This window comes from Actinia tenebrosa, unplaced genomic scaffold (assembly GCF_029948245.1).
Source record: "Actinia tenebrosa isolate PJP-AT-01 unplaced genomic scaffold, QUT_ActTen_1.0 PGA_scaffold0__85_contigs__length_37466705, whole genome shotgun sequence".
Classification (NCBI taxonomy): Eukaryota; Metazoa; Cnidaria; class Anthozoa; order Actiniaria; family Actiniidae; genus Actinia; species Actinia tenebrosa.
The window spans coordinates 34,410,919-34,425,198 of NW_028292569.1; the positions used below are offsets into that span (position 1 = coordinate 34,410,919).

A 14,280-nucleotide genomic window follows, 5' to 3' on the forward strand; every position below is an offset into this window, starting at 1 on the left:
AGCTTGGGCTGCCTGTGGCTACGATAGAATCCCTTTGCTCTCGGGAAGTGAATTTTTTCTTATGTAAAAACACAGGAAGCCCAATTTAGATAAAAGGAAAAATTGAATAATTAATTAAGAGTAAAAAGAATCGGTAAAAAATGCACTAGAACGTTTTGTTTTTTCGCGCGCGACTTTGTTTTCCCATATAATTTCCCTATGGTGTACATATGCGTATTAGCGACATTAGATACCATAGGGGACATATATATTGGGCTCCCTGTGGTAAAACGATTGTATCTTTTCTGCCATCTAACATGGCTGCCGTCACGTGATGGTGCAAACCCTCTATGCTCACATTAGATTAATAATTCACATTCCCGAGTTAACGAGGCGCGCAAAGAAACCGTTTTCTTTCCCAGCTAGACTTCTGGGATTGCCGTACTCTACCACGTGACCCTTGTCAAGAACCATTACCTTGTCATAGTCCATGATGGTGTTCACTCGATGAGCTATGGTCAATACAGTACAGTTATCAAACCTTTGTCTGATTACTTGCTGAATGAGTTGATCTGTCTGGTAGTCCACGTTGGCTGTTGCTTCATCCAACACAAGAATCTTACTCTTCTGTAATAATGCTCGAGCAAGACACAGCAGTTGTCGTTCACCTACACTAAAACCTGCCCCTCCCTCCCCTACACAGAAATCAATTTTCCCCACAAGGTTGCGAATTTTGGTTTTTAGCTGTACTTCTTCAAGAGCAGTCCAAATTTCCTGTTCTGTGAAATGGTCAAAAGGGTCTAGGTTCTTCTTTATGCTGCCAGCGAACAGCACAGGGTCCTGTGTGATGACAGCCATGGATCTACGGGCAGTCTGGATATCGATGGTGCCAAGATCAACACCGTCAATAAGGACTTGACCTTGAGGTTCCGGCATACGGAAGAGCGACGCAACCATCGAGGATTTCCCTGCCCCAGTACGACCTGCAATACCGACCTTCTCTTTCGGCAAAACATCGATATTAATACTTTTCAAAGCGCAAGGTCCACCTTCTAAATACACCATGGACACGTCTCTTAGACTCAAACCGCCTTGCCTTGGCCAGTCCTTTGGCGGTTTCTTTTGTCTCCCGTAGCCTGGTTCGGAAGGTAACTTTGAATACGCCATCACTCTTTCGACTGACGTCATTTGGCTTTCCACTTCACATGCCATGCGCATTCCATATTGGGTGTCGCTCAGAAGGCCCATCGCTAAGGATAACAGCATTCCTGCAAGAGCTGAAAGAACAGAAATCAAGTCGATTACTTTAGAATCTCGGGGGAAGATAATTAATGGTTTTCACAGACACCATGTTGGATGAATTTAAGAAAAGATTCTTCATTAGTCCCTTTTGTTATAACATCCAACATAGCAGCCGTGTCTTTTGTTATTTCATTCTCTAGGAATTGACCTTTTCGGCGCTAGCCATAACGGACATAACGTAGTATAAATGCTGTCGCATTGTGTTACGGTCACCCATAAGTTCGGACATTGCTCTCGGATTTCCTTATGAGTGTACTGACTTTTAAACGAATTATTTACTTGGTTTGTTTAGCTAGCTTTCTAAATAAGAGCAAAATATCATTTTTCTAACTTGATTGAAGCTTTTCTTGCCGCGATTTAGAGAGCTTACTAAAGAAATCGATCTGAATTTTCTTTTTAAAGTCAGTGGATTTGTATGGGAATCCGAGAACAATGTTGGAACTTCTTGACACGTGACGGCTAGCGCCGAAAAGGTGAGTTGATTGAAAACCAGCAATAGTTAAGTACTTTTTCTTACGATGTTTACTTCCCCTCTTTTTGCCATGAAAATCATTGTTCATCCCCATTCAATATTTTGTGTATATTTCCTATAGCGCGGATATTTCATTTGAAATAAGCCTTTGCTATTCATGTACCAACCAGAGATCGATTGGCTGGTGACACAAAGCAACTTGTGATGAGATTTTTTGAAAATGGTTTTGATCACAAGTAAACATGAAGTATCACTATTAATAACTAGTGCCTGAATTCTCTAAGTTACACGCAGAAGCCTTTATTTCCAACCGAAATTCAACTTCAATACAATCTCACCACCACAAAAGCATGGATGGATTATTTTTGAGCTTCAAAAGTTGCAATGAAATAATCAAACGTGTTTTGAAGATTTTTGGAGATTCCTTACCAGGGTCTTGTATGACAGTAACTCCTGCAATAGCTACCGCTACGTTAAAAACACCACACAGCAAATCCAGGTTTAAACCATACCATCGAACGCTTGATGTAACCAGGAAGAATGCCTTGGTATAATCATCTTGAATACTGTAAAAAGATACTTTCGTTAGATGAATGAATACCTTAAGCTTATCGCACCACTCTGAAGACATGATGTTGATGATTTGCAATCATTTTCAAGAGAGTCAACTTACAAAGACATGGCGGCCATGTTGTTGGTATAGAGCCCTTGCAGCACTTTGGAATGCAGCTCAATCTGGAGGTCAAAACAATAGGTTCTAATTCTCATGAGATTGGAATTCTTTTGTTTTGTTCCCCAGATCGAACTGCTTTGACGTCACATGCACATGCTAATGAGAAATCTTTTGTAAGACACCACCACGAAACATGGTCGCAATGACGTAACGTTCATCCAATCAGAATGCGCCGTGATTGGACATGGAATAGCCCCTTTTCTCATTTAGTAAATACCGCTGTTTCATGACTAAAGACTCATTTGAACAGGATTAGCCTCGTTTAAGAACAAACCACTTGAAAAAGTCAACAACTGTTATGTGAAGAAAACACAAGTTGAATAATACCCATGTTTCGAAATTGCACAGATTTTTATGGTATGTTTGAATAGCTGAAAAAATAGAAAACGCGCGCGCGTGCTGTGTGCAATCATAAAGCACGCGGGGATTGGCAGAACTCGAGAGAAGTGTTAGGAGAAGCACGACGCGTAGCGGAGTGCTTCTGGACACTTCTCCAGTGTTCTGCTAATTCCCAAGTGCTTTATAACGGCACACAGCACAGCAAGCAATATATATTTTATATATATATTTTTTATATTTCTTTTATAAAATACAATATTATATATATATATATTTTATATATTTTATATTTTACAATATTTTATATATATATATTTTATATTTCTTTTATAAAATACAAAATACAATAACCGTTATTTTAGATAGGAAGGACGCAACGGAAAGTGCGCGCGCGTGCAATGTGCTCTCATAAAGCACGCGCTCCAAACCAATCAGAACGCGACATTCATAACAGTTATTTTATAATGACATATAAACGATGCTGAAGATGAACAAATGAGTCTCTGGTCTCCAAAAAACAGCGGTATACATCAAATGCGAAACTGGTGTATATTCATCTGCTATGGACGCACGGAAAATACGGAAAAGGGAAACTGTTTTAACAGTCGTAAAAAATGCTATAGCGATACAAAGACAAGCAATTCCTCGCGCAAAGATTTATCTCTCGTATCGAATGCGAATCGAAAAACGTCGTGCAACATACCTGAACAACTTGTCTACAAAGTCCTCTTCTCTGCCTGATGTACGGATGACCTCCAATCCAGTGATTGTCTCAACCACGTGTGCATACACAGGGCTGCACCGCATCGCCTCCATCCTCTTAAGCTCACGTGCACTTTTGATATAGATTGTCGTAATGAGGTAAAAAACCATTAGAATAGGTAACACTGATAATGCAATCCACGGATTTACCACGACAGCAAGGATAAAAACCCCGATGATATCTGTGGTAAATGCGACTGCAAGAGCAAACCGCAATGGCAGTTGATCGTCCATATTCCCGATGTCATTGGAAAAACGGTTCATTATTCGTCCAGCGGGATTGGTATCGAAGAACAGAACAGGAGACTTGATAACAGCCAGTGTCATCTTGTCGTGAAGCTTCCTCGTCGATCTCAAAATAGCGAAAAAAATGAAAATATCTCGGGCCAATGATAAGACGAATGCAAAGGCTGTTAAACCGCCGAAGATCCCCAACGTCTGTGGATTTTTTTGCTCCTCAAAAGGCATGTCAGCTATCCGTGACAACCACCAACTTGGAATGAGCAATGACGCTATATATATATATATATAAAAAAAACATTAATAGCAAGTTAGTTCCGTATAAGGATTTTTGTGTGTCTTTCTACTTCGTTATTAAAAATCGACCTGTATTTCCAAGAGATTAGAAGAAAAAAAAAACACCCGGAATTCACCAAAGGGTTCTGTACAAAATCTGATCAAGATCTAAAACAACTTTCATTCAAACGCAACAGTTTGGCCCATATGTGCGATTATCATCAACAACACGGCAGATATAGAGCAGATTTCGCATGGCTGTGAAAAGCTTACGGCGCGAACACGGTCGTGAAACGGTAAGGCATACGCCAGACCAATCACGTTGCTCGATATTTTACTCTTCATCCAATCAACTACGCGGAACACTGCCAAACACTGCACGGACACGCTCACGCTAACGCCACGGCACTGTCAGACCAATCACATTGTGCGAGAAAAAAATCAGCCAATTAAAATTCTAGAAAGTATAACGGTCACGGCACGGCACACTTATGGCACTGAGCTTTTACAGTCAAGCTAAAACTGCTCCAAATTTTTGCCTTTACGTTTAATCTGTTTGCGCGATTCAACGAGTTTTCGACTAACAATCGTTTCTCCTTGAATACAATGCTGATATGTTTTGCCGGTAAAGCTATACACCGAATCAAAATATAGCGACTAATAGACCTGTATAGCTTCGTTGTTTGTTGTGCACATTTCAGACCATGTGGTGTCACTCTTGGGAGTTAACTCTTTCATGTGTAAATATTTTAAAATGTTCGTCATAAAAGAACAATTCTCAAGGGAATGTCATGTGATCTGAAATGGGCAATTAATTCTATAAAAAAAAAACGTTATGTTTATAGGCTAGGCGTATGAATATTTGTTTGGATAGCTCAGTCCCGTGTGAACGGAACCCTAAACGTACAACTTCTTGACAGTTTAAAAATTCGTCCGGTGCCGTACAAACGCAGCCTAAAAATACTCTATTCCTTACCTTGTACTACTATACAGAATAACACTAGGCATCCTATAAGCACAGCCGGTAAACCAACCCTGAGGAATTCCCAGTACAGCCTCCATGACACGGTACCACTTGCCTTTTCTTCATCGGATTCTCTCAAATCTTGATCGCCCGTGTCTTCAGTCATATCTCTTTGAACAGAGTCGATGAATTTCTCTTGGCCAACGTCGAAATTTCCAGTAGATCGAAGTAGCTGCTCATATTGGTTCTTTAGAAGTATATTATTGTTTAAAGCAGGGTAACTTTCTTGTTGAATAAAACCTTCAGCTATGAACAAAATCTTGTCTGCTCGCTCTAGATGTTGTGTTTGATGCGTGACCAAGATTCGTACTCGATCTGATAGCTCTCCACATATACACCTGTCAAAGATATGCTGGCCAACGCGGACATCAACGGCACTCAGTGGATCATCTAATAAGAAGACGTCGGCATCTGAATAAACTGCGCGTGCCAAGCTGACTCTTGCCCGCTGGCCACCACTGAGTCCAACACCTCTTTGACCAATGATTGTCAAGTCCCCCTCAGGAAAGGATTTGATGTCTTTCTGCAAGTCACAGATCTCTAGAATCCTGTTGAACCGAGCTTCATCAAAATGTTGACCAAATAAGACGTTCTCGCGAATGGTGCCAGAAAAGATCCATGGGATTTGACTTACGTAAGCTATACGCCCCCTTGTTTGTATTTCTCCGCTTATTTTAGGAATTTCTCCGAGGATTGCCATAAGTAAGGAAGTCTTTCCACTGCCAACTGGACCGGTGATGATCATTAGTTGGTTGGATTCCACACTCAGAGATACATTATGTAAAACACATTGCTGGTCAACGTTCCAGGCAGCAGAAACCTCTGTAAGGGTAATACCAGGGACGTCGTCGAATATTCTTGATCCTTTTGCAAGCATTTTGCTGTGTACTAAGTTTTTAGCTTGGTGATGAGAAACATGAACTTCATTGCCAAGACCAGCTGTTCTAGGTCCACAAGATGTACCCAAGAACTTTTCTAGCCTGATTAGGGAAATGATCCCATCTCGAAAGTTCCTTGCACTTGATCCTATCCTTGCTTCTAGACTCTGGTCCTCCAATAGCTAGGAGTATGGTGAGTGTAAAGATCTCAGATGTATCGAGGTGGATACCAGAGTAGAAAAGAGCGATCAAAGATACAAGTGTTGCCCAGTATTTGACTGTGAACTGTGTGAAGTTCACCATTGACAACACAAAGGCTTTTAATTGAAGCGTATTTACCTCGTCCCTGCAAAATAAAAAGGGTATGTCATACCATGATATGTACCATGCCATATCATACTACAACATATCACACCATACCACGTTTCATAATAATTGAATCATGCCACACCCCACCCCACCACACCCCAACACGCCACACCACATAACACAATACCACACCACACTACACCACACCACACCACATAACACCATACCTCACCATACCACACCACACCACACCACATAACACAATATCACACCACATAACACCATACCACACCACACTACACCATACCACACCACACCACAAATAACATCAAACCATACCGTGTACAGCTCTATATAACTTACCGTCTTAACTTTTGAACTTCGTTTTTGTAGTTCCATTCCCATGCGTACATCTTCAAGGCTCTTATCCCAGATATAATCTCACTAATTGCTCCCAGTCGCTTGTCTGTTTTACCACTTTGAATGCGTCTAAGATTAGCGAAGACATACGAAAGATACAAGACCAATACCAGGATCAAGATTATTACCAGCATACCATATAATGATTGCCAACCAACCAGAAAGACCATAGACACGGCGATTAAAGACAAGAACCAGAGCAGGGACAATAACTTTGGAAATGCCATCACAAATTGCTCCATTCGTTGTGCGTCGTTTGAAACCAGATTCAAGATGTAACCTGACGTGAACGAGGATAGGATGCTTCTTTTTGACTCGCCAATCTTGAGAATCAACAGACAATCATGCCATTAAAGGTAACGCCTTGAATCGACCTTTTATACCGATACGACGGCCATCTTGAATTTGGAAGAATATGTGAAACATGCACGTTTATGCGTATTGTGAGTTACTGATTAGTTTTTATCTATCTATCATATCTATCTATGCACACGGACTATAAATTATTTGAAAACATAACCCCGCCACTATGCTTTATAAATTTTCTACGGTTAAACACCTCGGCATCGTATATAATTCAAGATGGCCGCCGTATTCGAGTGATAAGGACATCCATCATACATGCTATAAAGCGCAACAATGCTCCAAAATAGAGTAAATGAGTTGTGGAGAAAATGCGAGAAGGCTAAACTTTTATCAGGACGTTCCGCCCTGTCCTTTATTCTAAAATAAGTCAAGGACTAGCCTCCTTGGCTCTTTTTGCTCCTGTAGCGAAGACAAAAAAGACCCTCTGCCACAAAATTTAATACAGGGATCCCAACAGGGAATATAGAAAATATTGAGTAGCCTGCGGAGGAGGCTAGTCCAGGACGTTACCTCCCTGACATTACCGAGTTTCATATCTTGGGGGAGGACTGGGGAGACCGGACAGCTATTGACCAGGCTGGATAAAATGAACAAGAAGTGGTTAGCGTTTAAACCAATCAATTCGGTTCAGTGGAAATGTTTTCGCTTATTGTAAGAAAAGAGCGGGAAACTTTGACTTTCGAACAACGGTACACGCGTCTACCGAAAGAACCGAAACGGGAAAAGTGGATTACCTCCGTGATCGTAAGACCGAGTTTTCGGAACTTTCTGATCGGATTGATTTATACCATTTGTCAGTCCAATCGGAATTTCCGGTTTTTCCTGGTAAATGGTAAGCACCCTAGGCAATTGGAACCTAAACGTGTTTAACTATCGATAGAGATTTAAAATTCAGCAAACACATTACAGAGATAGCACGGAAGGTTGGCAAGCAAATTCAAGTCTTACAAAGACATAAGAAACTAATTAATACTGATGCCAAAGTCAAATTATATAATGCCTATTTTTTACCTCATTTAGATTATTGTTCTATTGTATGGCATCATTGCGGGAGAGGTAATTCAACCAAATTAGAAAAACTTAATGAACGCGCTTTGCGTTTTATTTATAATGATCATAAAAGCACATATGAGGAATTATTGTTGCGTATTAATCATCCTACTTTGTATAATAGGAGAATGCACAATATTTTAATATTAGTATTTAAGGCTCTGCACGGACTGGTTCCTGAATATATTTCTAAGTTATTTACACTACGTAATTGTAGCATTAATTTACGGGGTGATAACATTCTTATAGTACCTAGAGTAAACACCACTAGTTATGGTCTTCATTCCTTGGCTTATCAGGGTAGTAAGTTATGGAATTCTCTTCCAAACAACATGAGATTGTTGCACGAATTAAGTAAATTTAAATCGGAAATTTCCAAAGTCAAATTTGATATTGACTGTTGTACCTTTTGTAGAGGATAATTCTATTTTAATTTTATTTTACATATATACATATATTTATTTCATTGTTTACATCCATATTTTTATATTAGCATCATGTAATTTTAATTTTTAGTTTAGGTTATTTATAACTTGGAGATATTAGCATGTACTTGCTATCTTGTAATTCAAGTATAAATAAAGTTATTGTATTGTATTGTATTGTATGTATTGTTTGTCACAGCAAACCGGTTTCCAAGTATTTTTTGTTATCTCGTGTGGCGAAATATTTTTCACCGAACAACGACAAAATGTGCTATTTCTATAAGATATTTTTGGTGACGCTTTTCACAAATGAGTTTTATTTTCTTTATTTTCGAGTAAAAGTAGTTTATCAAGCCGAAAACCTGGAACTAGTAAATATTAAGCTACGAACAAAATGGAAAATGTTCGCTGATTGGCTAATTCGCTCAGGCTGAGAGAAGAGCTTGACAAATGCAGCACGATTTTGACCATATGAATATTCAATGGAAAAATGGCATCCTGATCGTTTTCACGATTTGCCGGCCTTCGACCCAACCCTCTCAAGGTATGAAGCTCGGCAATGGTACACCTAGTGTGACGTCACCGTTAGCTCGTAAAGGGGAGTGAATACTAGGGAAGGTTTGGTAGCGACCTTAATCGTAAAATCTACGACGACTACTTCAACCAGTGCCGTAAAAAAGTGCCGTAAAAAACTTCACTTTGGGCTTTTGCCCCTTCAAAGTCTGCCTTCCCTGTGGATAAGTTGAGTGACAATGTTTTGAATGAAATCTGCAATGAACAGAACCCCAAAGAGAAGTTAAATACACTTCTTGTTGCATCGCCGTCGTAAATTGAAGCCCATTATTGATAGGGATGTGCCACTGGGATCCGAAAACCCTGACGCTATATCTAGGACGAAAGTATCTTGGGGGAACAACTCTATTGATTAAGACACCACACTGTAATTAAATTTCCACCTTAGTAAAAAAACTAGGAAAATGTGGCGTTGATTATTGTGTAAGTAACCGGCGAGGTAAAAATTGCCTTTGGGGCGAAAAAAAAATCCGTTTGGAGGATGTATGTGTTAACTATTCCTTTTTCGGCCGAATGTCAGTTAACTGTAAGGATTTTACGAGCGCTGGCCATAATATTAACCAAAAATAATGAAATATAAGTTAACTCTTAACTACTTATTTTTTGGCCAATTGTTAGTTATCTACTAACCCCATTGGCACCCTCGTTTAGCGACTTCACTGTAAGCAAAATATCAGATAAGTACTACATCAAAAGAGCAAAAACTCAAGGGAATCCATTGCCCTCGCTCGTTCGTCCAGGTCATGTTCAGGTTAGGATTAAGTTGTTTTGTTTACGAAAACAATAGAATAAGGTACCTGAATTAGGAATCCCGAATTTCAAGGGATAAAGCACGGTTCACAGATTTAGTAGGTTAGTAAATTTTAGATGTTTGAAATAGTTATCAGACTAATAGAGTTAACAGACTTTATTTCCATTAGTGTTTTCCCAGATCAGTTTCGCATCTATTGACCATACCAAGAGAAAATGAAGTTGCTATAAACATTTACATAACTATTGTTACACGGATTAACTAAACTGATCACTTGTGAAATCATAATTGTTTATATTTAACACATTCCTAAGTAAATTTCCACATATTTACTCTCATTGACTTTATTTTAGTATTAATTTGCCCTTCTTGAGAATGGAAGATGACTTCGAGGAAAAACGTTCGAACTTTACTAGATGAATTTATGATAACCATATATAGAATATTAATTTGGGCAAACAAAAGACGACAAATTCAGGATCAATTTAGGATCAATTGTAATTCAGTTAATGATTTTATGAGTAATTCAGTACCGTCATCACATTCGATGACCATCTTATAACATTTGACGTATTGACATTTAACCCGTAAAATAAGAAAATGTTAGTCAACGTGTAAAAAAGAAAACAAAGGGTATACCAATGTGTTTTAGATAAATATATATCTATTTCGCGAGTTTAGGAGGGTGTCAGTGGGTATACCAATTGTCAGTTAACTGACTCCTTTTTCGGCCGATTGTCAGTTTACTGTAAGCAAAACATCAGATAAGTACTACATCAAAAGGGCAAAAACTCAAGGGAATTCATTGTCCTCGCTCGTTCGTCCAGGTCATGTTCAGTTTAGGATTAAGTCGTTTTGTTTACGAAAACAATAGAATAATGTACCTGAAGAATCCCAATCTTCATACACACACACGCCCACTCCTGTGGCTTCTCCCGCGTATTATGTATGTCTGAAATATTCTGCATTACAAACTCCTATTAAATACAATATTTTGTTTTTTTTCTCATCGTTTTCGACGTTTGACTCAATTAATTGATTACCTAAAAAGCCATTATGATGATGACTAGAGGGACGTATTCCTTACCTTTTTGTTGACCACGCCAACAACGGCAATCTTAAGTCTCATTCCCATCGCCAGCGTCTGAATACCAAAGTGATGATAGCTTAAGATTTTGAAAAAAGTCGTTGCAGCAATACCAGTCACTACTAGCCACGCATGTGTCGAACTCATCATGTTGCCTTTAAGCAGCTTCAGGTAATACCATATCAAAAAGGTCTGAGTAAAAGTCATCAAGTCTTCTGTTAGTCTCAAAATGATAATTAATAGATAATTATGCATGGGGAAGAGCTTCCATATTGCTTTCCACAGCCGAGGATTCTTTCCACGCTTTTGCGCATACATGACCTCTATGTTCCATAACTCGTGCAAGTCAGTTACCAAACCTTGTGCCTTGTTTTCATCGGGAAGGGGAAAAAGATCTTCACTTGTTAGAGGTCTTCTGTATCCACGAAGGAAAAGGCCATTCAACCAACAAAAGAAAATGCGAGAAAAGAAGTTCGGTTTGAACTTTGAGTTGGGAATCTTTTCGTAATGATTGGTCATGTCAACTTCTAAAAAGATAAAAAAAAGTTCAGTAAAGCATTCCAGAAAGAAACGCTTTGCCAGCTGTGAAAACAGGTCTTAAATCAGCTGAAACTGAGCGAAGCAAAGTCGCCACGATCATTTAGGCTAGGATCATTAAGTTCTTTTAAGAAGAGGTTCTGATTTGATAATACTGATAATCCCAATCTTTATTGAGGATACCATGAACACAATACAGTGGTTTACACGAGGGACCTCCTTTTCTTTTATCGGTATTTTTCAAAATCATCAAAGGACTTTTAAATCCTTACCTAAATGAACACGGACAATTGACTCCCTTGAGCTCTGGGGAAACAATTGACAAATGGCTTTCTCCAAAGTCTTCGAAAATCTTCCCAGGACTCATATAAAACATAACAAGATAAAATATTTTGCTAATAGCTAACTATTGATATTCTGGTTGAGTGGACAGGGCAAAATAACGCACGCCGTTGATTGGTCGCTCCAGGCCAACAATTCTTGGCTTTCACATATGAAATGTTTTGTTATTCACCACTCAACCAAAATATCTAAAGTTGGATTAGAGAAATATATTTTACGATTTTCTAAAGGTCTTTCGCCCCTTTTTTTTTCCTTTTCCTTTTACCCCTGAGAATGACGCCTACCAGACTAATTTTTAATTTCTGTAAAAAAAATTACTGATTAGTTACTAACTTTATTTAATTAGTATTTTTATGGTCTTAATATCTTCAAAATTAGGAACTGAATCATAACTATTTAGTTAAGTTTAGTTTAGTTTATTTGTCACAATATAAACATATACATTTTATAAAACTTGAGACATACAAATTTTGTGACTGGCGAAGGAAACAGAACTTTCGTCGCAATTGATATTCCCTCTCCATACAATTTACATACAGTACAAACATGATTAACATTAAAATTGACGAGGAAAAAACAATAAGAAAAAGAAAAACAGGATCATAGGAGGTTGATGGATCAAAATTTATCAAAATTCAAATTTAAAAGATCTTAAGGTGGTAAGAAATGTTCCATTTTGGAAGCAAAATGGGTGGTCACAAGTTCCTTAAATTTGGAAAGGCTTACATCATTCATTTTACAGTGTATTGGTAGCAAGTTCCATAGTTTGATAGATCTAGGTAGAAATGAGTTAAGGTAATAGTCCTGTTAGTAGACATTCCCGGAAGCCCAGGGGTAAATTTCTCTTCTCTACCGCTGTCGTTTGTTTCGAGAAAGAAGCGACAGAATTCTACCCCTGGGCTCCCGAGAGTTTTACCGCACAAGTACCTTACACATGCTAATGTCAGTTATTGTCCTTAGGTATGGTAATTCGACACACCCTATTGTTTTTAAAGTTAGGTGAGATTTTCGGTACCAGGGGAATACTATACCAATAAGATTGGCAACAAAAGCTTCAAAGCCGGTATATTACTATATTCAATCAGAAAAAATAAAGAACATTCAAATACTTGACATTTTTTTCAAGTTTATTGAGCGGCTTCTTGTCTAGCTTGCTAATAAAAAAGAAGCGATTCTATGCGTGGTAATCCCCTGGAATAAATAACAAATGGAGCACCACTATATTAACTATGGTAGCAAGCAGTTTGTAATTTACGCAACCACGAAGGACTATTTTACCTCTATTAACTATGATTTTATATACTAAATACACATGTATTGACGCGGGATACAACTTTTTAGATCTTTATTATTAAACCAACAATCGCGTCTCTCTCTAGTAAACTAAGAAATCAAAGTCACACGTGAGCCTCTACCAAACAACCAAATGTTATGTAATATGGCAACACGTGCACGGCATTTAAAATATACTCATTTAAAGGTAATTCCCTTGTAGCTTGCTTTCAGCCAGACTTTTAATTTCTCTCACTTAACAGTTAGTTCGGCTGCACGCAGGCTATTTCCTTGTTTTGCACTACGCATTCTGCGCATGCAACAAAAAGCATGGAACTAACAAAGTTTAGGCATTTTTCTTTCGGAAACTAAATAAAAAACATATTCAAAACCAATTTTCACTTTTTTCTCTTTTTTATCTGATTCGCCAGTCTCCACTCAGAAAAGTGTCAGTTTTCGACTATTTTGAGATGTTTTTTCAAGATAAATCAAAAACGAGAATGGTCACCTCCAATTTTTTATTTCAGATTTATTTCAAAATATGAAGGAAAGATTATTGGATAGCTAGATTTTGAAATATTTTGATGGGAATAGTTGACATGTGCAATGTTTGGACTTTCGTAGCAATTTTCACTAATAGTTGACGAATCGTAGTCATCCAATGACTTTGATTTATTTAATAGTATAGATTATCTAGTAAACTTCGAGTTATAAGTACGTTTTGTTATATGAATGATAATCCGATTCAATTACTATACTATTTTCGCGCATATTTGGATCATAGTTGTACAACATTGTACAAACTCTAAGTAAAGTCGATCATAAATCATGCAAATTCTGCTCCTAATTTGTCCAATCGTAGATAAACTAGTCATAGATAAACTAATGTTCTAAATACTCATAAAAAATGAAAGATCTTATCTAAATTTAAGAAACGTGACGGGCATAATGAGTGATTATCATACATTTCTATTAGATTTTTCGATAATTCACAAAGTCGATCTCTTCTTCTGAATATAAAATTGACTTCTGAATACTGAATTTGCGTTTTTCAGTTTCGTGGTCCGTCAAGATTAGATGCGCCGCAACCTTGAGAAAACGGTCTATTGATCATCATCATTATCGAAATTCCCCATAATAGCA

General features: G+C 38.1%; 1 protein-coding gene across 1 annotated transcript; it reads right to left on the minus strand.

Annotated features, from left to right (window-relative positions):
* Window positions 1–311: 311 nt before the first annotated feature.
* Window positions 312–11,505, minus strand: LOC116292179 (ATP-binding cassette sub-family C member 4-like). Its single transcript, XM_089026500.1, has 7 exons — window positions 10,987–11,505; window positions 6,678–7,057; window positions 6,264–6,351; window positions 5,080–6,187; window positions 3,529–4,099; window positions 2,183–2,319; window positions 312–1,256 (listed from the first exon to the last, which is right to left on the minus strand). Exons 1-7 carry the CDS (start codon window positions 11,503–11,505, stop codon window positions 352–354), a joined length of 3,708 nt encoding a protein of 1,235 aa, XP_088882626.1. The 3' UTR covers window positions 312–351.
* Window positions 11,506–14,280: the final 2,775 nt, after the last annotated feature.